Source organism: Neovison vison, chromosome 12 (genome assembly GCF_020171115.1).
Source record: "Neovison vison isolate M4711 chromosome 12, ASM_NN_V1, whole genome shotgun sequence".
Classification (NCBI taxonomy): domain Eukaryota; kingdom Metazoa; phylum Chordata; class Mammalia; order Carnivora; family Mustelidae; genus Neogale; species Neogale vison.
The window spans coordinates 53969203-53994397 of NC_058102.1; the positions used below are offsets into that span (position 1 = coordinate 53969203).

The following is a 25195-nucleotide window of genomic DNA, read 5'->3' on the forward strand; positions in this document are numbered from 1 at the left end:
GATGGAGAATAACAAGGTCAAGAATAGCAAAAATATCAAACAAATTCTATTTTTTCCCCTTGTCATCCAATCTGCCCTACACTGCACTTATATAGGATGCCAGGGGTCAACACAATGTGTGTCATGTCCCTATTTACAACTTAGTCCACAAAGTCATTTGACTTTCCTCTGGTTAACCACATTTTCTTCCTGTTGTAACAAGACTTACATTACATTTAACTGCTTAGCTGAAGTCCTCATCCACACTTCCTATTACATCCTTATTATATTAACTTGCATCCATTAAATATTTGTACTGACTATAGAAAATATTTGGTAATATCCACAGCCTTCCAATGTAAATGCCTCTTTACAATTTACTAAAGAATACAGGTCTCTAAAAAAAAGGTTGTTTTTGTTTGTTTGTGTTCCCCTATTAAAAAAATTACTAAATCCTTTTTTTACATATTTTTAATATCTTTTACATTTTATATTGCAATTTGGATTATAAAACTAATTTCACATTTACTTCATTTCAGCTAACAACAGCACCATGAGAAAATTATGAACATTTACACTTTATACTTAATGAAATAAGCTTAGTGAAATAAAGTGATTCACCCAATAATAGATCAAAACATGAGATTTAAAACTCTTATGACCACAAAGACAGTCTTTGTGCATGACACAATGAATCAACACAAAATCTGTTCAACACTGAAGAAATTTCATAATCAACAGAAAATCAAAAGGAAAATTCATAAGGAAGAAATGCGCAAGTAGTGATTGCTAAGTAACACAGTCTTATGAAAATGAATACAGAAATGTTCTTATCATATGTTTGCTAACTTAATGTCATTTCACCGTGTGATAGGTGTTTACTGAAAATAAAACCGAAGCACCCTAGTTTTCATTGCTGAAAGATATAAAGATTTATACTAGATGATCCTCACTAGCATTAAACCCCTGAAACTCATTTATCTATAAATCAACAAACTCACTGGATGTGATGGTGTTATTGGCAGTAACCCCTATTCAAATTGTGCATATTGGCATCATGAGCAAAGGGGCACAACACAATAAACCAATGATGTGTGCAGATGTCACAGTCTCTCTTCCATTTTCCATGCCCTTATTGGATAGTTCACCCTACTGAGATTTTATTTACTCATCTTTAGCTATGTGTTGATGGCAAACTAGCCTCAAAGGATTTCATCTCAGGAAACTGTTAAAATCATCATCTTGAAGACAGCAAGTCTTTCTTAAAGATTTATCTTCCTCAAGTAATCAGTACTGTTGTAGAATCCCTACAAATTCTCTGTAAGGCACAAACAACCAAAACACAGATTGCTATCATTTTTGAAAAGCATCTCTACGCTGAAATTGTCCCCAAATCACAAATCTATTCTCCAATCACACACATTTCACATTATTTACATTTATTATTATTAAATATCCAGTACCTGAAAGGCATAAACACGGATCAAATGGAAAAAAAAAAATAGGAGCTGAAACCAAACTATTATAGACCCACATAAAGAGACTGACTTTTGCTCTGGTCTTCAATCTTTCTGAAGGAAACATCAGGGACAGTAATTTGGATATGGAACTGAGATGAGGATATTTATTTCCTGGAAGAATTTCCTAGGGAAAGGACAGAATCATTGGAGTACTTTTTTTTTTTTTTTTTTTTTTTCTTTTGAGCAAGAGGTCATGAGTGGGGAGGGGCAGAGAAAGAGGGAGAGGGAGAGAAGAAATCTTAAGCAAGTTCCACTCAGCAAAGAGCCTAATACAGGGTTTGATTCCAGAACCCTCAGGTCATGACCTGAAACTGAAATCAAGAATCGACGCCTGACTGAGCCACCTAGGTGCCCCAGCTGTTGGATTCTTCAATGGATATGGGGAGGTAAGTTTAGAAGAAGTTAAGATTTTAATAAAGAGAATTATCCCAGTAGGAAGCAGGTCATAGACATTGCAGATAGGGGCTTTATTGAGAGACTGGAAAGGAAAAGTATGGTGTGAGGCAAACAAAGAATTAATTATGTATTTAGGATCATGGTATAGAAAATGATTGTTAATTTCTTACAGACTACTTGACATTTGGGGCAAACAATGTTATGCACATTTATTTCCCCTACTTCAATAAGTTTCTCCCTTCTCCATATATGAAGGAAGACATGGAAACAGGAAGATGATACTAGATATTGAGAAGGAAGAACACTAGAAAGTGTTCTAGAACACTAGAAAGTCAAGAAAGTGAATTACAATTTTGCAAGATTCTGGGACTGGTTGTTGGCACATGGAATTTCTTTGTGACTAAATACATGCATGAACCCAAGCTCAGAAGTGCTGGGGATCATGGAAATCCCTCTTGCACCAGTCAGAAAAATTGCCTTTCCTATTTTTTTTTCCATGTTCCAAGATCTCAAATATCATTTGCATTGACTTTGCTTGACTCAACCTTTTTGTTGAATTGTATAAATATGAACCACATGGGAGAAAATAGGAACTGAAACCAAACTCTTAGAGTTGCACGTAAACAGACTGACTTCTGTTCTGATCTTCCGTCTCCTTGAAGGGACCTTGGCGTTGCAATTATGGTGGGAGAGTCCATGGCTCAGGGAAGCTAATGGAAGCTCTCGGGCTTCACTATGGCCGCCTTTCTTTCACAGGCACATCGCCTCAACTCTTTGCAGTCCTTCGAGAAAGCCTTTCCATTGAGGATGGTCATACAGTCTCTGCTTCTTAGGCTGGTAAAATCTACTATAATCTCAAACCTTAAAGAAAAAAAAAGTTTCACTGAATCATAATTTACTTCTAAAATGAAATGTTAAATACCCTGAAAGTACATAGGGAGTACTCCTAATGTGATAAAATTATAGACTAGATACACAGAATGAATTTACTGGAGAGATGGAGTCACCAAGCTCTTTCTTTTCAGTCCCTCAATTTTCATACTTGTTCCTAGAAGCATCAGCTCATCTAAAACAAAAAAACTGTTTGTAACTAAAACTAAGATACATACTATAATCCAAATTTGTTATATTTTGTCATCATCTGAAAAATCAGCTACTTTCTCAGTGACTCCATTTAATTAACTATAAAATAAAAATGATTACATTGATTATGTCTTATCTCTTGGGAGAATAAATCCCATATAATTTATATAGAGAGAGAAGAAAGATGTCTGTCCAAACATGGTTTCAAATTGTAATATATTTTACAACAGATATTATATTGACCTATTTCAAAAGATATCATGCACAATCTCATCTAATACTCACATAAGTAAAACCAATTTTTGGATAATTTTGCTCCTTATAGCCTCAGTCAATCTATTCTCAAGACTGTATTTTTAAAAATTTTATTTATTCATTTATTTGAGAGAGAAAGAGAGAGAGCATAAGTGGGGGCAGGAATGGAGGGAGAGGGACAAGGAGACTCCACACTGAGTACAGGACCATTAGATCCTAACCTGAGCCAAAACCAAGAGTCAGATGCTTAACTGACTGGACCACCCAGGTGCCCCTCAGAAACTGTACTTTTAAAAATGTGCTCCCTATTACACTGCACAGAAAGCCAAGAATTCTGAGGTCTTATATTATCTCTGGGTATTGATAAGTTGTGAGGTTGTGTGGTCTTAGCCAAGTTACCATCTTAACCTGGGTTTCAGCTTATTCATACATAAAATCTCTCTTCCCCTCTTCCTCTTCTTCCTCCTCTTCCTTCTTTTCTCTCTCTGTGTCTCTGTCTCTCTCTCCCCCACTCAGCGAATCCCAAATACTTAATAATGCTCCAAGATATATCAGAGGCTGAAATGAAAACTCTGAAAGCATCCAGACAGAGAACTGTCCTTACTATTTTACTAACATTTTGTATGTCTCCTTTACTGGTTTATAAGTCAGTCTAAAGCAAGCACTATGCTTTATTGTTATACATCCCTGTACATCCTCCTACAAACATAGTATCCAATACAAAGTGGAGGTTTGATTTATGCTTATTGAAGCAAGTTTCTGAACTGGGTCACTCAAGCTAAGTTCTCTACTAAATTCTTTTCCCACCAAATGTTCTGAAGTCTTACAGTTCGGGGGAGTAAAGGGCTCCATCAGTCCACAGCCAGACTTTGCCACTGCCGTTGCGAGATAGCCCTGTCCAATAAGAGTAGAAAAACTCAGAGTAGCTCTGAGGCATGGCAAACTCCTGTGAAGGCACACAAGAAGATCTTTAGCTTTAGAGATGTTATACCGTGTAGATAGAGAGATGCGTAGGGCCAGCAAGCACTTTTAATAGGAAAATAGGACAAGAGTCCTGCCCCACGTAGGTGATAGTATACTTGAGGGAAAAAGTGTCCATGCTCAGGTCAGTTTGTTCAAGCTGAAGAATTTATCTTGTCTTACTAAGCCTGAATATATACTAAAACCAAGAATATATTCTAAATAAATATAAATATCTTCTAAAACCAAGAATCACATCAACGAAAATTTATAAATGACCTATTATTTTCAAGTCACAGGTAAATGCTAAGACTTATATAAAAAAAGACGGGGGCGGATTTACAAAGAGATGTGAGTTGACTATGAAATGGGAGAATATGGAAAGAAAAGTGTAAAAATGGATAAAGTAATCTTTATAAATACCTGCAAAGGGACTGACCAGGAAGAAGAGAACAATGAATATAATTTAATGCAAAAAGAGGTAAGAGAAAATTTGGAGGGATGACTTATGTCTCAGACAAGGAACAAAAAAAGAGAAAAAATTTTTTCATATATATATGTGTATTTATATTTTTGTATAGTATTTATATACACACATATATATAATTCCTTTTCTAATATTTATATTGAAATTTTTTTGAAAAATTTTAAAGATTTTATTATTTATTTATTTATTTATTTGAGGTGGGGAAGAGGGACAAGCAGACTCTATGCTGAGCAGGGAGCCCAACTTGGGGCTTGATCTCATGACCCTGAGATCTGACCTGAGCTGAAATCAAGAGTGAGACACAGGGCACCTGGGTAGCTCAGTGGGTTAAGCCACTGCCTTCGCCTCAGGTCATGATCTCAGGGTCCTGGGATCGAGTCCCGCATCAGGCTCTCTGCTCGACAGGGAGCCTGCTTCCTCCTCTCTCTCTGCCTGCCTCTCTGACTACTTGTGATCTCTCTCTGTCAAATAAATAAATAAAATCTTTTTAAAAAAGAAAAAAAAAGCGTGAGACACAACTGACTCTTCGCTATACTATAAGTTCTTTAAGGATACATACCTTGTTTTATGTCCTCAACCCTTCAGATAATTATTGAACCCTAGTTTGGTTCAATAAAAGATCTTTGGAAGTAGATATGAAACTATCACTAAGCAATAGTCATCTCTTAGACATATCAAAGGAAGTGCAGTTGAAAATACTTCCGGTTTATGGTAGACACCTCAAATTAAAAGTTCTAAAAATAAGTCATGTGAAAATGACTTAAATGTATATAAATCTTTGAAGTGCATGAGACAAAAGCACTATATAACTTTTACAATATCTCCTACCATTGTATATAGTACAATTCAATTATAATAAACCTGTGTCCTTGGTTTGTGCTAGAGGTGGAGGAAAAGAAGAGAATAAGAAAAATTAGGTGGGCTTACAGTAGGACACATTGTCTCAGTCAAATAAATTACCTCCTTTTCTGCCTAAATTGAGCTGCTGAGAAAGGATAAAAAATGTTATTTTAGTAGAGAGACATTTCAGAGTTACATTCACCACAGATTTCAGAAAAGTGGGTAGGAATTCCGATGTAACTAGAAGAATGACAAGAATTTGCATAGTGAGCTAAGCATTTATTTCAATTAAATAATCCTTTGTTGATAAATTACTCTGTGCCAAGACTTCTGCTAAAACAGTGATAAATAAAAAGTGGTCACAATGCTTAAGGGATTAAATACAAAGGCAATAATAAATATTTTTTTAAAGAGTGGGAAAAATTACATGATTTTACAGTTTGTCTTAGTTGCATATACTTAATACATGTTATTTATAATTTTACTTTCATATTTGCCTCAACTAGTCTATTTTAGGTTATAATTTCTGGAGGACAAGATATTTATCTGCAGATTATAGTAATGATTTAATTAAATGTTTTTTCAATTAAAAGCTTTGTCCTTTTATAACAAAAGAACAGGAAATGCTATTTTCATCTTTCTAACATTGCCTCAATATAGTGCCCTTCTTGCCCAAAACAAAAAAGGTAAGAAATTAAGGAATTTTTAATTTGATTCCTGACTGGTAGGGATTTTGAAGAACTTCCTCTTATGGGTTTTTGTTTTGGTTTGGTTTGGTTTGTTTTATTTTGTTTGTGGAGAGCAGAACAGTTTTTATATACTCAAAGAATCACTCAAAACAATAGGAGTAAGAGATTGCAGTAAGGGCAAAAGTCTGGGGACACTGACTCCTTAATACTCTTGTATAGCTCTTTTAAGGACCTCGTTTTAAGAATAATTCAAGCACTGATCAGGATCTTACCAGCACTTCCTGTGTGTTTATTTTCAGCATGGTCGCATTCTCGGAAATGCAGAAATATTCACAGTCTTGCCAATTCTTGCTCTCTCTATAGAATCGGTAGCATTTGTCCCCATGCCACTTCCATTCTTCTGGACAAGGGCTGCATCTGTGCTCTTGGAAAGAAAACAATTTTAATACTATTTTCTATCCAGGTCTGCCATTATTCCTGTCCTAGAATTATACAGTATTTGATGACTCAAGTATTCTTAATATTTAGAGTACTTTCTTTTAGATATTTAATTGCCCAGGAATGGTAATGACAAATGCTTATAAAATACTCTCCATATGCCAGAAACTATAATTAATACTGAGTGTATGGTAAAAATTAAAACAGATACTACCTGCTTTCATGGAATTTGGAATCTAGCAATGAATGATTAGAACTTCCTTGATTCTTGCCCTATATAATTCAACCCACAGAGGATATTCAATTTCATAAAGAACTTCTCATATGTTCAAAAACTCATTATGGCTTATATTTAAGAAAGAACTGAAGCTTCCACAATTTTCTTCTTCAAAATCCTCTTATATAATTATAAAAGGATTTCTGTAATTCAACATATACCAATAAGATATGGTCCTTTTTCTTATTCTAAACACAAATAAATAAAATTATAGAAGAAAAAGACACAAATACTAAGCAAAGTATGATTTAGAATGATAAATCTCCATTGTCAGAAATTAAGGTGGTCACCAAAGTCAGCAAAGTAAGTGCAGAAGTCAAGGGTGAGATGGACTACCGAGGTAGAGGTCATAAGTATAAGAACTAGTCCCTGAGAGCCATGGTTTTAACTTTGATGAGGATACTTGAGCCCTTGAGAGTTGTCACTTGTAATCAGCTCCCTGATGGTGGGATGGGAACTCAATCATTCCATAAAAACGTCTTTATTTTAAGAACAATCCAGTGTCAAAATGTTAACATGCTAAAAGTTGAATGGTCAACATGCACTTGGATATTACGTTATTGTTTTCATTTTTTCTGTATATTGGAAATCTTCCTTAAGGTAAAACAGTTTAAAATAAATAAATAATTGAGGAGATGCCTTTGTATGTCAGTTCATATTTCTGGCCCAGACCTTATACCAAACTACTTATTCAGATCTCTACTTAAACATGCCCCAAATAGCACTCCTGCTCCCTAAATGTCCCCATTCATAACCACAGAATTCTTCCCCATTTCATTTGATCACATCTCTCTAATTGCTTTGCCCCAAAACTCTGGAACCATCCTTGACCCCTTTATTTCTCTCATGTCCCCTTTTATTCCATCATGCATTCATCTCCTCTGATAATATCCTAGTTTGAGGCACCATCAGCTCTCTCCTGGGTTACTGACAAAAGCCATCTCTTAGGTGATTTCTCTGTTTTCACTCTTCCTCATTCCAGGGTATTTTCAACATATTTGCAGTATGAGCCTTAAAATGCTCATGTCAGATCTATTATTTCTTCTGCTCAAGATCCTGTAATGAATCCTTACTTTGCTCAAAATAGAAGCCAAATCCCTGGTAACGTCACCTAATGCTATATATAATCACTACCACATCTGTTAGTCCTCCCCTCCCTCCCTCTGCTCCAGGCACACAGACGCCATATTGTTCCCTGAATATGCACCTCCATTCACACTTCAGGGCACTTCTTGTTTTCTCTACCTGGCTTATTCTTTCTCCATATGCTTACATAGCTAACTCCCCTAACTCTTCAAATCTTTGCTCCTATACCCTTATCTTAATTAGGAATTTATGGTATCCCTATGTAATTAGCAACCCACCATCCCAGAATCCTGATGCCTCGTACTTTATCTACTTCATTTTCCGTAGGATTGATTACCTTCTTATATATTATATTTAGTTTGGCCAACCATTCTTGCATGCCTGAAACCTAGGCTTTCCCAAATTGCAGGACTTTTAATACTAAAACTGGAGAAGATTTGAGCAAACTGGGACGAGTTGATCATCTTATTTTACCTTTTTAAATTGATTTTTACCATCAAAGTAATAGAATAAGAGGTCTATGAGGGCAGAAATCTGTATATGTTTTGCATGATATGCAACAGTATGTGCTCAGTAAATCTTACCTTGTGTGGCAGAGTAGATGGATGTTTGGATAATGGGAAAGAAATGGAGAGCAGAAGAATAACACTGAGAACTAACATCAAACCAAAGCTTTATGAACATTTTCATGGGAACAGGAATATCATGAATACATTTGCATAGATTTTATATTAAAACAAAATATAGTTTATTTGTATACACAGTTTTCTTTTTGTCTTTATGCAGCTAGACGTAAATTCCCAAGGCCACTGGTTTCAGAGAAACTTGGATTATCTTTTGATGACATGGCCCCCAACAAACACACAGTGGGTTTTCAGAAACATAAGAAGAGAAAACAAAACTATGCAAAGTGGTAGATATATTAATTATCTTGAACTTGATAATCATTGTATAATGTGTTTGTATGTCAAATCATCACGTTGTACATTTTAAATACATTCAATTCCGTGTGTCCATCCTCACTAAAGTTAAAAAAGAAAAGAAAAAAAAACTGTGACCGATGAGATCCTTAATCATGTGGGGAAGAATCACTTAGAGAAGTGGTAATGTGCTTGTGGGTGTTATTTCACTGGGTAACCACGCAATCTGGCCTTCTGGTTAGTGTGGGAAGTGGAAGAGGAAGACGTCATCCTAATTTAAAGTCCCCAAAAGAAAAATAAAAAGTCGTGACTTAGAATGTATATTGTTTCCTATACATGCAAGATGAGTGGAAGAGAAGGGAAGGCTAACTTGAAGAGTTAGAAGCTACAAAACCCCAAAAAAGATGGGAGGGAAAGGTACAAGAATGAAGTGATGCTTCCTGTCTTGTCCAGACATGATTATCAAAGCATGGTTCATCCCCACTGGCATTGTCATTATTACTGAAATGCTGAATTATGGTACCCAGACAAGGCGCAGTGGATTTAAATAACTGTAATTTGATTCCGCCCTTCAACATTTTTAAACTGATCCCCGTATGATTCTTGAAATGTGAGAAATTTTATGAGCTTGTTAAATTCTTAAGGAGAAAAATGTATAAACACATTATGAAATGTAGACTACTGGTAGGTCTTTAGGTGCTGAGGTAAACTGAGGAATAACGCTGTGTTATATATTTGCTGTGTTATTTTGGTTATTGGACATTAATTGCTTTTATTGTTTAAAATATCTGAGTTTGAAGAATCCCTTTATGTATTACAACACAGACGTATCCAAACTACACAATCCCAATGGTGGGGGATGACCCAGGTGCCTAAATTCTTCATGAAGCTTACCAGACAATTAACTATATGACACGTGACTCCCAGGCACCCGGATAGGAAGGTCAGCTGTGTAATGACAACTAGCCTGAGGGAGCCAACTGGCAGAGGGAGCTTAGCGATCCCTACTCACCTCCACTTTTGTTATAGAGCTCACGACACAGTTTTTCAGCCACACGCTGCAGGATTTCCGCAAGCTTCCTGTTCCTGGTTTGGAGAGACTGCAGCTGTCGGGAGAGATTCCCCAATCGTTCTTCCTTGTGAGAAATGCTGTCTTGCTGGGAATTGGAAAGCTGGTAGAACTGAAAAACTAACCCAAGTTACCAAGTCAGACTGGACAGGCCACTTTTTCATTTCTATTTCTACTTTTTCATGTGGGGAAGACAAAACGTCGCATTGTTTAGATCTCATGCTCTGAGATTTCATATTGCCTGTGTTCAAGTGGAACTGTAGCACATGATAAACTGCATCGTCTCAGACAAATTAACATCTCTGAATCCATCTTTTTATCTGAAAATGTAGAATCATAGTAACAGTTTCTAACTTCAGGACTCAATTCCTTAACCATATCTATTGCTCAATAAATAGTATGTATATACTCTTAAACCACTGCTCAAACTAAAACCACAAATCCATTTATCTATTGATTATTATATTGAGTATTGAGAATGTACCACATATAGTTATCTCATTCATTCATAAAATAGTCATATCATCATTTCCATTATCTTATAGCTTCCAACCAGGATCAGTGAGGACAAGCAACTTCCTTAGTATCACTTGGCTAGAAAATTTCAACACTTAGGTATAAACTCCAGATTTCTAAATCTAAGTAGAGAAATCCTTCATCAATTCTAAATCTAAGTAGAGAAATCCTTCATCAATCATGAGAGTTGCTTTACATCCCTAAAAAGAATGGTGATTGTGAAACAAATTATATCAAAATGAAGTAATAATTGGGGGGCCATGAAAGAAACACTAAGAAATATATATTTTTTTTAATTTTAAAAAGCTACAATAATGAAGGAAAGTTCAAACATTTCTTAGAAAAAACAAATGTTTGACCTGCTCTTCAATGTAACCTTTTACCTTAAGCCACCTTCTTCAACTGATCAGGAAACATTACGGTAGGGTTTCAATCTCATGAAGCAAGTTCACCCACTTTCTCTCTCTCTCTCTCTATCTCTCTCTCTCTTTTTTATTTTTTTTTTTACTTTTTGAGCTTGTCTTCAATGTTTGAAAATAAAAGATTTTTTCATATGCATTTTTCCTTTTTCAGTTTTCACAAGATTTTGCAAAATGATTCTATAATTTCCTGAATTTATTCTTCTCTCCTTATAGGAGGAGAGGAGTAGCTCTAAGTAAAATCTCCTCTCTGTTTTAGCTGCTGAGCCATGCATACTAAGAGCAAAAACCACAGCCTGTACTGTTTAGTAGAATGAAATAGAGCTAAATCATACATTCATTAAAAATTGTTGATTTTGGAGGCTCAGTCGGTTGAGCATGGGACTCTGGATCTCGCCTCAGGTCGTGATCTCAGGGTCAAGACCCTGGTGCAGCTCTGCCCTCATCCTGATGCCTGCTTAAGATTTTCTCTCTCCCACTCCCTCTGCTCCTCCCCATCTAGAGACCTCCCCTGCCCCACTCAAAAAAAAAAAAAAAAAATTGCTGATTTTAAATATTGGCATGTAGACAAACAGATAAAACCTGCTTATCTCAAACAGAATGTAAAAGTCTAGCTGTCGAGTGATTGCTATATTTTAATGCTGCTTTCGCTGCTCATCATCTCAATGAGCGCTTTAGAAAAAGGTACATTGAGGGGCGCCTGGGTGGCTCAGTCTCTAAGTATCTGCCTTCGGCTCAGGTCCTGATCCCAGGGTCTTGGGATGCCGTCCCTCATTAGGCTCCTTGCTCAGTGGAGAGTCTGCTTCTCCCTCTTCCACTTACCCTGCTTGTGTTCCCTCTCTCCATGTCTCTCTCTATGTCAAATAAATAAATAAAATCTTTAAAAAAAAATAGAATAAGATGCATTGAATTATCCACAGGCTCCAGAATTAAAGTAAAAAAAAAAAAAAATCCTTAACAAATATTTCTCATCCTAGACAAACCTTAGAACCACCGTCCTCCCCCTAGTCAGAGCACAGACTTACACACAAGCCCCAGGGCTAACAGGCCAATCAGCAGCACCAAACACAAAGTCAGCAGGGTCAGGGCCACTGGACGCCAAACTGAAGAGGGAGGCCAGCGCCCTGCAGGGAACAGAGAGGAAAAGGCAGGATTTCGATTTGTCTTTCTCTTGGATTCATTCCACCAGCAAGTCAGAAGAGCTGGTTCTGGAGAAGAGCAACAGTAAGCAGAGGCTGGATAACACTCCCTCTGTCCTCGGAACCGCTGTCAGAAGGCTCAGTGCCAAGCCTCCCTTCCACAGCAGGGTTCCCTCACGCACCCTGCCCATTTCCATGACCCTGACACCCTCATTTCTACTTAGCACCAAGTCAAGTTATGCATTGCCCTTATCATTATAAGGTTGTGTGCATTACCTTCTTTTTGTCAAAATTCGAGTTTTGAAAGACATGTGAATGCCTGAACAGGGAACAATTTTTCACATCATCAGAGAAGAGATGAAATTAATTTGTTGTTACTTTTGCAAAACACCTTGCCACTGAGTTCCATCTGTGCTTCCACTGAAAAGAAAATTGCATATCGGTAATGAGAAATGATCATTTTACTCTTTCCCTTTTGGGATTTCTTTATTGAAAGTCTCTCTTTTAGTTCATTGGATTTCTGTCTCTGGAAAAATAGATTATAAAGAGACATGATCATCAGTTTATCGAGGACGGATCTAAGCTAACTCAATTTTGAGCAGTTAAATAATAAATACTATGCCTCCACCGGTTTGCCTGCTGTTAATTACAGTTCTACTGAGTCAACAGTAAATTCATTATCTAGTGAAGTTAGCCATTATTCTAAAAGACCTGTGATATCACACAAGGAAGACCCTCCCATCCCCCAACCTCTTAGTTACATGTAGCATCTAGCATTGTGATTAAAATGAAACAAAGGGAGAGCCACAACCCCAATAAAACTTCCATCAGTCTCCAAGACCTGTGTTTCCCTTCATTAGGACTTGAATTTAAAGACATACAAATTCATTTCATTTTTAGCAAAGTCCTCTGCATAATGTAGTCTAGGTATAGAGATTTGTGTTACACATTATTTTCAAGTGGGGAATGATAAGTGGGAAAGATAGAAATGGAAAATGTGATTACTTTCCTTTGGAATTTACAGTCTAGTAGAAAGATAAAGAAAAATCATGGAGCAGACACTGAGATTGATATATTTTAAAAAGTGAATCTTATTTTCCCTTAATAATCATGTCTGTGAAAAATTTTCAGTGGAGGGGCGCCTGGGTGGCTCAGTGGGTTAAAGCCTCTGCCTTCGGCTGGGGTCATGATCCCAGAGTCCTGGGATCAAGCCCCGCATCCCGATCTCTGCTCAGCAGGGAGCCTGCTTCCTCCCCTTTCCCACCCCCGCCTGTCTCTCTGCCTAATACTTGTGGTCTCTGTCTGTCAAATAAATACATAAAAATCTTAAAAAAAAAAATTCAGTGGATTGCATTACAGTTAGAATAAAATCCAAATCACTCCTCATGAAGATTCAGATTTCTCTTTTTAACAAAATTGAAATTTGATTATGTTAGTTCCCAACTTAAAAACTTCCAATAACTTAAAATTCTACAAGAGTCTTTTTCTTCTGGACCCCATCTATTTCTTCCATCCTTTCCTGAACTACTCTCCCTTCATTCAAGTGTTCTACATACAATGGCCTCTGTTTGTCCTTGAAACAAACAAGCTTGTCTCAGTTCTAGTACCTTTGGAGTTAGGGCTGCCTCTGCTCACTGTTAATTAAGCTTCAACAAGTTGTTGGTAGGTTTTTTTCCCCTGCTACTCAGCTTTCCATTTAACTGTGCATCCTTTAAAAAAATAAAAATTAAAAAAAAAAATGTGCATCCTTGGAAGAGCTCCATGAGTTCATTTTTAATACTAACCCCATTACATATGTTTCTTAAAAATGAGATTATTAATATTTTCATGGTTTTCATGTGTTTGTTTTCCTCTATATCCTCCCTCTTGTGGAAGGTACATTCCATGAAAATGGTAACCTTTTATTTTTTTAAGGTTTTATTTATTTATTTGACAGAAAGAGACATAGTGAGAGAGGGAACACAACCAATGGAAGTGGGAGAGGGAGAAGCAAGGAGCCTGATGCGGGGCTAGATCCCAAGACCTTGGGATCATGACCTGAGCCAAAGGCAGACGCTTAACAACTGAGCCACCCAGGTGCCCCTGAAAACAGTAATTTTGTCTGTCTTGTTCACAGTGTATTTCCAGTACTGAAAGTAGTACCCGCCACGTAAGGGCTAAATATGTACTTGAATGAGTAAATGGGCTTAAGTGGGTAGGAGAAGAATCCATGAAACAAGATGGGATAGGGAGGGAGAGAAACCATAAGTGACTCTTAATCTCACGAAACAAACTATGGGTTGCTGGGGGGAGGGGGGTTGGGAGAAGGGGGGTAGGGTTATGGACATTGGGGAGGGTATGTGCTTTTGGGTAAATTGGAAGGGGAGGTGAACCATGAGAGACTATGGACTCTGAAAAACAATCTGAGGGGTTTGAAGTGGCGGGGGGGTGGGAGGTTGGGGTACCAGGTGGTGGGTATTATAGAGGGCACAGCTTGCATGGAGCACTGGGTGTGGTGAAAAAATAATGAATACTGTTTTTCTGAAAATAAATAAATTGGAAAAAAAAAAAGAATGAAACTGTAAAAACTTAATATGACTTTAACTATGTAATTTTTATAGAGGCACAGAGGATTATCTAAAGTTACACTTCACTGATTTTTTTTTAAAACTCTGTTGACTCTTTAGCAGTATTCTGACAGCAGAAGTTGGATTCCACTAAATTCATCTTCTAGCCCTACTGGTCTCTATTCAGACTTGTGTGAGATTCTGAAACATGAACAGATATTGGAGAGGTTTGTTTTCTTTTGTATTTCCTTCAATTAGCTTGCCTAAGTAGATTGGTCTAAATTTTCCTGGAAATTGTTGGCTTCTCAATGCATTGACCTTAAGAGTATCTCAAGTCACCAGAACATAAAAGAACCAGATCAGAGGACAGAATACAGTTTAAGCTAAACATCCTCTCCAAACCCTAAGTCTCTTGAAAGTTCTGTGTAACTCAAGAAGCTTAAGTAGGTAGATAGTTCTAGATTTCAGAAATACCGGCGATGGCTTTATCTTTCTCCATAAATCTTATTACCATCAAGAATATGATATACCTTATTCATTTCTTTTGGTTTATAGTTGTAGAAAGTAAGCTCCTTTTGGAAAGGGTTATTATAGTCTGTTTATTCACTAGAAGAACATCAATTTTAGCACCTAGAACATCAGATGGGAGAAGCCCAATTAACATTGAATGAATGAGTGAGTCACTTATATATAAATATCTGTTATATGCCTGTCTATCCCTGCTCAAACCTATTTCTATTAGTACACATCTGAAAGGCATAAACTATTTTTAGAAGTATTTTATTTATTTATTTATTTATTTATCTGAGAGAGAGAGCAACCATGAGCAGGAGGGGCAGAGGGAGAGGGAAAGAGAGAATCTCGAGCAGACTCTATGCTGAGCAGAGCCAGACACGGGGCTTGATCTCAAGACCCTGAGAGCATGACACGAACTGACAGCAAGAATCTGTCACTTAACCAACTGAGCCAACCAGGCGCCCCAGGCATAAACTATTTTTTAAATGTTGTTCCTTCTTATAGTTGATATTTCCCTGGCCAAAATTATCTTACTATTTAATAAGAGGGTAAATGAAAAGAGCAACTGTGGAAATCAACCAAATGATCCCTTAAGAACCTATTATTCCTTGTATAATACTCAGGCACCAGAAGTGCTGATCTTCTGCCCAAAGGATCAAAAAGAATAATCTTAAATCCTTACTGTAGAATGAGGGCATGGACTTAAGGATTAGAATATTATTTAATAATAGTTATATCTGTGTAAACAGATCATCCTTCCTAAGGTTGTCTCTAAGACAGAAGATGAAAGTATAAGGTATCTTCTGCTAAGGAACAAAGTTTTAAGAATTCTCTTCCAATGAGTCATCTCTCCCTGGTCATTTGGAAATGTTTCTACTCCTGATTCTTATCTCTCTCTTTCTTTCTCTCCCTTCCTCCTCCTTCCTTTTTTTTTTTTTTTTCTCCTTGCCTCCCTTTCTCAACATTCACAATCTCTTTGTTTTATCTCAGGATCGAGAAAAACACAACCCCAGGGAGTTTCTATAGCGCACATGGCAATTTCCTAGGAACCTGGCTTCCATGATGGAAAGACCATGGAGCTGAAAGTTTCATTTTTATTTTTAAGATTTTATTTATTTATTTGACACAGAGAGAGGGAACATAGGCAGGGGCAGGAGGAGAGGAGAAGCAGGCTTCCCCCTGAGCAGGGAGTCTCATGCCATGCTTCATCCAGGACTCTGGGATCATGACCTGAGCCACCCAGGCGCTCCTTCATTTTTTTTTTTTTTTTTTTAAACTATGGAGAAGAAATTGAGGATTGTTGGAGGGGAGTAGAGTGGAGGGATGGGCTAAGTGCGTGATGAGGAGGGCTCTTGTGATGAGCACTGGATGGTATATGGAAGTGATGAATCACTAAATTCTATACCCGAAACAAAAGAAAAAAAAAAGTGAAACATTTTTATGCCATTTTTCTCTCTATTTTTCTAACTTTAGGTTTAATATCCCTAAATTTTATCCCAATTGCCTTGATCAGAATGAGGTCTCTCTCTAGGGACCACACCCACCTTAAAAGAAGAAAAATAAACTGCCTGGGAGGTGCTTCAGTTTGGCTTGGCTTTATTGTGGTTTATTTTTTGGAAGAGAACCCCTATTCTGTCTCCTGAGGCATGTTTAGAAAAAGGTGTGGACAGGGCAAGGAATGATATAAACATCCTTAGGAATAATAAAATATATATAGAAAAAAAAAACAAAAACCCTTTCCTGTATCCTTTTACTATAACTATACTATAAAAGGCTACAGTGCTAAGGTCAAGTTTTGAACACAACTTCCTTTGTAAATATAAGAAACTTTGGTAGATGAAGAGCTTTCATACTTGACCAGTTACTCTTCCACAAGCATCAGAAAGGGGACATTTTATACACCTCCATTCCCAGAGCTTACAAGAAATGAAACATATATTGCCAGATGTAATCTATTAGCATGACTCTGAAATAGAAAGCATAATAAAATCTGGGAAAGACACAGAGGCTTTTTTTTTTTTTTTTTTAAGATTTTATTTGTTTATTTGACAGAGATCACAAATAGGCAGAGAGGCAGGCAGAGAGAGAGGAGGAAGCAGGCTCCACACAGAGCAGAGAGCCCGATTCGGGGCTCGATCCCACGACCTGGGATCATGACCTGAGCCGAAGGCAGAGGCTTTAACCCACTGAGCCACCCAGGCGCCCCAATTTTTTTTTAATATTTTCTTTATTTGGCAGTGAGCGAGAGAAAGCCTACAAACATGGGGGAGGGGCAGAGGGAGAGAGAGATGCAGACTCCCTGCTAATCAGAGAGCCTGCTGGGGGACTCCATCCTAGGACTAGGACCCCAGGATAATGACCTGAGTCATCCAGGTGCCCTAGGAAAAACAAAGGGACTTTAAATAATTTGTGCAAAACTACAAGGCAATCCAGGGGCGGAACCAGGATTAAATTGTCGTGCTTAACCTCACACATTGTATATTTCCTCTTGACCACAACTCACAGACAAATGGGGAATACACTGGTGACAAAGTGCATAATATTTCAGAAATTACTTTTAATATATTTTAATCATGAGAATTGCTCATTGGATATCTGACTTTTGGATATATTTTTAAAATTGTAAATGTTGTCTTTTTAGCAACTTCTTTTTGTTTCCTTAAGCACGTACAGCACATAATAGATCTCATCATGGGAGAATGGTCAAGGTTCCATGAGTTAAGAGTATTTTTCAGTGTTTTTGAAAATGCATATTTTCTTTATCTTATGAGTCTATTTCAAATATTCGATATTTTCATTCTTTCTAAAAGTAAATGGGTGTTGGTCTTCCTATAATTTCAAAGGAATATACATCCAAAAATGTATAAACTATTTCCAGATTATCATCAAGTTTTCAACTCACGGCAATTAGAAAGTCAAATATAGATAGATAGATAGATAGAGATTGGTATATATACTAAAATTTAGCTGAGTCAATTTTATATCCCAGTTAAGGACTTTCACTTATGAAATATAATTTAAAAATAGCATCACTATTAATAACAATTGCTAACACTCCTGGAGTTACTAAGATAAAGGCTTTGAATGCATTATTTCATATCATATAACAGCTTATGAATAGATACTATTATGGACTCCATTTTATACGTAGGTAACTGAGTCCTAGGGAGGTGAGTTATCTTACTCACGGACACACAGCTTCTGAGAACAACTCCTGAGTATATTATGTATGCTGTAATGTTTCATTTGGCTCATCCAAATATTTTTTAAGATGGAACAATTCTTAACCCTTATTTGGATTTTTAGTATTTAAGAATTGCCTAATCTGCTTTAGTCTGCACAGGTGTTAAGTGATGGAGCCAGAAGTACTAATACTCTCCCTCCAGATTTGAATATTTTAAATCATTTTCTTATTCTCCCAACAAATCCCACATTAATCTTTGTGCTTATATGGCAGTTCCTTATGAAATGGTAGAAAGACTCTACTGCTTACTACTTTTCACTTCTTTATTATGAAATATCTCAGGAATAGCCACCTTAAATTATACATTCTCCACTCTACCCCCAAGGAGAACTTTCTCAAATATAAATTTAATCTCTTCCTTAAAGGAAAAAAAAAAGTTTCTTAGCATGCTATATAAAACCCTGCATAGTAGAATCTCGTCCTACTTTTTAGCCTCATCTGACCACATGCCCCCTCATATACCCTCCCTTTGAGGACTAACCATTCCTCTACCCAATAATCTACCTTGTCACTGTGTTTGAATCATTTGCTGATGATTCCCGAATGATCATATCCTGTTCTAAATTCCAAGCCAAAAATCAAAAAATTCAAAAATTCATAATCTCTGCACATGTAGTCCTCGCAACTAGTTTCCATCTTGCTCTACCTGGAAAACTTGGATTCTGCCTTACAGACAAGAGCAAATGTCATCTCATTCAAAAATACCCACATGAGGGGAGCCTGGGTGGCTCAGTGGGTTAAAGCCTTTGCCTTTGGCTCAGTTCAAGATCTCAGGGTCCTAGGATTGAGTCCCGAATCGGGCTCTCTGCTCTGTGTGGAGCCTGCTTCCTCCTCTCTCTCTGCCTACTTGTGATCTCACTCTGTCAAATAAATAAATAATATCTTAAAAAAAAAATACCCACATGAGTAAATGCAATCAGTAACTTATTCATCCCTATTGACTTCTGCGGTCTCCTACATATATCCAATAGCACTACATAACGTTTCCTTATAATTGATTCAAATTGTTCCTTCCACTTCTTCAAGCACCTAAAAATAGGGTCTCCCCATAAATACAGAAAACAAATGGATGGTTGCAAAGAGGAGGCAGGTTGGAGGATGGACAAAATGAGTGAAGGGGAGTGGGAAGTACAGACTTCCAGCTACGGAATGAATAAGTCAAGGGAAAGAAGGAACAGCATAAGAAATGTAATGGATGGTATTGTAATAGTGCTGTATGGTGGTAGATGGTAGCTCCTCTTGTGCAAAATGTAATGCATGAACTTGTCAAACCACTTTACTGCACGCCTGAAACTAATGTAGCATTTTTCCTCAAATATACTTCAACAGGAAAAAAAAAAAAGGGTGTCCTATGCCTACCAATCACACCACTTGATATTAAGTATATGTGCACTAAAGATTTGTAGAATCAATTAGATGTGATGTGAATCAATTTATGCTTTGACACTTCAATGAAGATTTATGCTTTAGCTGGGGAAATGAAGCTAAAAAGCTAGAGAATTTTGAGAATATTATAATTAATATCGGTAGGGGAAAGTAGAACTTGAATTTATCACTAAAGTGTTTTTATTTTTTTCTTAAATCCAAATAAGTTATCATATTCTTTTGATAAGTTTATATTTAATCTTATGTAAGAATTCTAGTTCATCAGTGATTTTATTCTCTCCCTGGTATATTAGAACTGTGATTTGCTTTTGCTGCACTTCTTTTCAAGCTACAATTGAGTTAGAATCTCCCATCTTTAAAAAAAAAATAAATTTAAAATGCATTCATGCAAACTCATGATACCTCAGATCTCACACTTTATCTTTTCTCTTTATAGCTGGCTTCTCCGAAAAGAGAGAAATTTTTAAAAAAAGCAAAGTGACAAAGTATTTATTTTCCTGTTTAACTATGGTCCTTTTAAACCCCTGCTATTAAAAATTACCAATAATCTATTTTTCTCCTTACTGCTGAAACAACAAATTGTTTTTAACCTTCCATTTACTTGAACTTTCTGCAGTATTTATTGCTTATTATTTTTTATATTTACTATTTATTACCATTGACTTTGCTGTCTTGCAGGAGGGTATTGTTTTGTGGCTTCCTTAATGTCTCTCTCTCTCCACTTCTACTGCTGCCTATCATTCATTTTTAGTACTTTTATTGAAATCTCTCAGTCATCCCTCCCCTCACTTGGTATATTGCCCAAGATTCTCTCCTTGGTACTCTATTCCTTTGGGCTTTTCATCTTTTCATTTTCCTTTCTCATCCTCAGTGATATAGCTCATCCTCAGAAAGTTTAGTTCCTACCAAAATGTTGACAATTCTCACATACAAATGGAGCTCAGAATCCTTATTTGGCACCCTCCATGCAGCATATACAAGGGTCTTTGGGCAACTCCAACCGCATGTTCTTTCTCTCCCAGCCATCTTGAACTCAAATTGGATTCAACATCATTCCTATTCCTCCTGTAGCTTCTATCTTAGTTATCAGCAGCACCATTTACATAACATCCGACGGGACCTATGCTCTTTCTTTCCTTGTCTTCCCACTCAGAACCAGTCATCAAGTCTTTAAACTCTACCTCCTCAGCTTCTGATTCCTCCTCCTCATTCTCATGCTACTTCAGTTCAGGTTTCTCTAATCTCCTGCTTAGACTAGTGCAAAATACCTACCTATTAGCTCATCACGTTTCCTACTCCTTCAAATCATCTTCCTCATTGCAGCCAAAATGGTCTTCTAAGAACACAAAACTCATTATGTTACTCCCTGTTTAAATCCTTCCATGAGCTTATTTTAGAGACTTAGAATCAAAATTCTTGAGTATAATATAATAGGACCTTTATAACTTTCCATACTGCTTGTATTGCTTATTGTTCTCCAAAAACACAAAGTTACTTAAGACCTCCAAAGCTTTTCTCTCATGGATCTGTCTGACTATAGCAGCCCAGGCCTTTAAACCCTCCCATTTTTGCTTTCATATAATGTGGAACCTCTTCAAGTCAACTCAACTCCATGGCAATTTCCTCCTTCAAACCTTTCCCAATCTCCTCTACCCCTACCAAATAGAAGTGACCAGGCTTTTCATTGTATCATGTATATACTTCCATTGTGGCACCTTATCATACTTATTGCATAACCAATAGTTGTATTAGACTTTTAAGTTTCCTTATAAACAGGGATCATATCATATTTGGCATTATTCCTGTAGTACTTTGCAATATACCAGGCATAACGTGAACCTGAGCATGACCTGAACATGAACTTTCTTTTGGAAAGATGGTATGAGGACAATGTCTTTCACTTTTCCTTTTTATCTTCTTAATTGTTTAGCATTTTAAGGATGAACATAACTTTTATATTGAAAAATGAAAATCAAGAAAATAAATGAGTATACATAATTTATCTTTATTAATTCTAAAGAAAAAAAATTAACTTTCCATTCATAATGATGCCACAATATTATGTTGAATTTAAATTCTGCATTGCCAAAATATTCTTGGAACAATTTTTGCTCTGTTATTCTTAAAAGAAAAATGATATCAAATAATTTTTTTAAGACATAACTAAACTTCTGTAGGGACATTCCTCTACATATTTGCATTATCATAAGACGAAAACAAGGTATCATATGTGTAGGGTAAGATAACTGTTTACAGAAGTTTGCCTTTAAGACACTTTGTAACCTCTATTCCTACTGTTTCAGTTTCCACTTCTATGGAAAGATTGCCAGATGTTTCGCTAAGTGTTTCATCCTGCCCCACCTACCTCTTACCCTTGAGTTCAGTAGAACTTATTTGTACACTCTGTTCCTGATTATGCTGATCACCAATCCTTGTGAGAGTTCCTGGTTCTAGTCAAAGGTGAAAAATGAAGTTATACACAAGCCACTTAAAACCACAGCCCTGAGAGCTGATTATTCACAGGATTTGTTGGAGGAAAATATAACGTATCTTATTACACACATCCAGTGGCCACAGAAACTGACATGTTGTCATTTGCTTCTCATCAAGGAGGCTGCAAATCCCCAGTATCTTCTTACAGCTTAGTAGAGGGTTTAGTAAAAAGAAAAAAATAACATCACATCAGGGGGTCTTGGGTGATAATCACTCCGTGAATAGAAAGGGAATGGAAAGGTTTAACAGGTTTAACAAAGGAAGAAAACCTAAAAACTATGTGATAAAGGAGAAGTGGAAGAGAAGAGTGAAAATGTATGTGCCCAGATTTATAGAGGTAAAGGAAATCTGACTGTCAAAAGAGAAAGGACATACTAAAATACAGTCACTGAGTGAAAATCACTCTGCTGTCAACTGACACAAAAATGTTAAACAGAACACTTGGGAATTCTCAAGGAATTTTATATTGAAAAAAAATGCACATTTCTGGTGTGTCTGCAATATGCCAAGATCTTTACATAACTTATCAACCTTATACCCCAACCGCCTTATAAGAGAAGTGTTTGAATTGAATTATAAAATACTTAATTTGTTACATTTAGCTTCCAACTTATACTTTAATTTCCAATAATTCACCTTCTGACATAGTAATAAAAATATTCTTTTTCAGTACCTACAAAAGAGAATTCACATAAATAGAGAAGGATCTTTTTCCTTGGGCAACTCAGCCAAAGTAAGGCAGAAATGTGACTTGAGTTCTAGTGGAAAGACCTCACAGTAGAACACAAACAGGACTAGGATTTAATAGCAGGTGTGCTGCTTACAAACTTTGATATTGGGGATGCCTGGGTGGCTCAGTGGGTTAAGCACCTGCCTTCAGCACAGGTCGTGATCCCAGGGTCCTGGGATCAAGACCCGCATCAGTCTGCCTGCTCAGTGGGTATCCTGCTTCTTCCTCTGCCTGCTATTACCCCTATTTGTGCTCTCTCTCTCTCTGACAAATAAATAAATAAAATCTTAAAAAAAAAAAAAACTGTGATATTGGACAAATTACTTAAGTATTCTGGGTTCTCAATTTCTTCATTTATAAAATGTTTCTGACAGTAAACATGTATATAGTGAGTATGATGTGCCTGAAATTATTTTAAGCACTTGTATATATAAAGCACTTCTCTTATAAGATGGTTGGAGTATAAGGTTAATAAGTTCTGTTTTATATATATATGTGTGTGTGTGTGTGTGTGCATATATATATATATATATATAAATATACTGAGTTGCCCAGGAAATAAGATCCCTCTCTATGTATGGGAATTCTCTCTTCCATGGACTGAAAAATAATAAAAGGGAATGAGACGGGATATAATTGCATCTGAGTCCACTATTTAATCAGCAAATCACAGAATTTGAGAGCTAAAGGAACTTAGAAGACATTTACTTTAATCCCCCGTCATTTCACAGATGATAAAACCCAATATGACTCTCCAAAGGCCTCACAACTTCAAGATGCAGAATTATGACAACAGAACACCAGGGTTGATGTGCCTGCTTGGAAACCTCCCTCTAAAGCCTGAGCTCAAAACTAGCAAAAAGATAGCCTTCATAAATCCAAGTTTCCAGATCAAATCACAGTTGGCAAACAAAACAGCATTGGATCTGGCCTTCACAGGAAGCCAGGAAGAGACACTGCTTGAATTCTACATACAATCTCACTTTTGTACACTATACCAACTTGTTAAAAACAACATACCCTTGACTGCAAACCACTGTGCCAACAACAAAGTTGTAAAAAACCAAACATCTGTGCATCTACTAGAGTTTAATTTTTCCAATGTTCTTATACATGGCACACAAGTTAAGGAAAACCCACAGTTATCACACAGAACTGTAAGTCACGAAAACACTTTCTCTTTCCCTCACTTTGCACATTCCTCAGAGACATAGTTCATCTCACGTACTGCTCAAGAGTGACCAGTTTGGACAGCTGGAGACCGAGTACCTGTGTGCCCAGCCTCTGGCTGCTGGGTCGTAGAGGAGGCTCGAGATGGCACACTCATGATGGTGTCCCTATCAAAGTCCAGCATGTCCCTCGTGCTGCTGTACTTGGCCTGCATCTGGACTCCTGCAGGGGTGAGGCTGAGCTGCAGTTTGATTGCCCTGAAGCTGTGTAGCTACTGGGAGATAGTGCAGGAGCTACGGCGCTGAAAGTCATTCCTAATGTTCTTCTCTCCCAGCGAGTAGCGGGGGAAGCCTCTGACTCCAGTTCCTGCTTGGACAGGCCCAGCCCCTCTCCTGGGAAATTGTACTCTGAAGGCCAAGTTGGTCAGGCAGGGAGGAAATAGCATGTGTTTTCTATTTGGGCGGTCTCTGTCTGAACAATTACTGAAGGGTTGTCCTCAGATCCCTTTTGTTCATTTTTTTGTAATTCCTGTGTAAGTACAGTGTAAAAAAGGCAGACCATACAATCACACAGAGATTCCTTCAGGCTCTGCAGAGCAAGAAACAGGCAAAGGAATACATATTATCCAGTCTCTTACATACCAGACACTCATAGTGTCACTTAGATGAGGTTTAACTTCTCAAAAGAGGACATCATAGAACCAGCTTCTTCCTTTCTCCAAGGGCATAGTTTAAAGCATCATATCCATGAAATGTCAGCCCAGAGTCTTTTTGAGACTCTCTATGGATTCTACATTTTCATTTTTACAAAAAAGGAGATTGAAGCCCAGTTAGATGAAGTGGTTGTTTTAATGACAGTATGAGCTTCAAAAGTGTTCTCCTGTTGAACTTCTCCAGGAACAAAGGAGCTGTCAGGTGTTGGTACCCTTCCCTGCCCCTCAGCATAAATAGCAATCAACTGCAGAAATCAGTGTGGTGCCTAATTTGTTAATACACACACCCCTAACCCCCCAACACCCCACTCCACACACACTGCTT

The 25195-nt window shown here is 37.1% G+C and overlaps 1 protein-coding gene across 1 annotated transcript; it reads right to left on the reverse strand.

Moving 5' to 3' along the window:
• Positions 1-422: 422 nt before the first annotated feature.
• On the reverse strand, positions 423-24533 carry CLEC1A (C-type lectin domain family 1 member A). Its single transcript, XM_044228076.1, has 6 exons — positions 24258-24533; positions 11960-12058; positions 9943-10119; positions 6482-6633; positions 4061-4179; positions 423-2756 (listed from the first exon to the last, which is right to left on the reverse strand). The coding sequence occupies exons 1-6, from the start codon at positions 24370-24372 to the stop codon at positions 2606-2608; spliced, it is 813 nt and encodes a 270-aa protein (XP_044084011.1). The 5' UTR covers positions 24373-24533; the 3' UTR covers positions 423-2605.
• Positions 24534-25195: the final 662 nt, after the last annotated feature.

What these genes read in the sequence shown, in the direction of transcription:
- CLEC1A (XM_044228076.1), bottom strand. Translation starts at nt 24,372, where the DNA reads ATGCAGGCCAAGTACAGCAGCACGAGGGACATGCTGGACTTTGATAGG. An exon ending in GTTAGCCCTGGGGCTTGTGT is followed by an intron (nt 10,120 to 11,959) that starts GTAAGTCTGTGC and finishes AACTTGGGTTAG; the next exon opens with TTTTTCAGTTCTACCAGCTT. An exon ending in GCTCTATAACAAAAGTGGAG is followed by an intron (nt 6,634 to 9,942) that starts GTGAGTAGGGAT and finishes TTTCTTTCCAAG; the next exon opens with AGCACAGATGCAGCCCTTGT.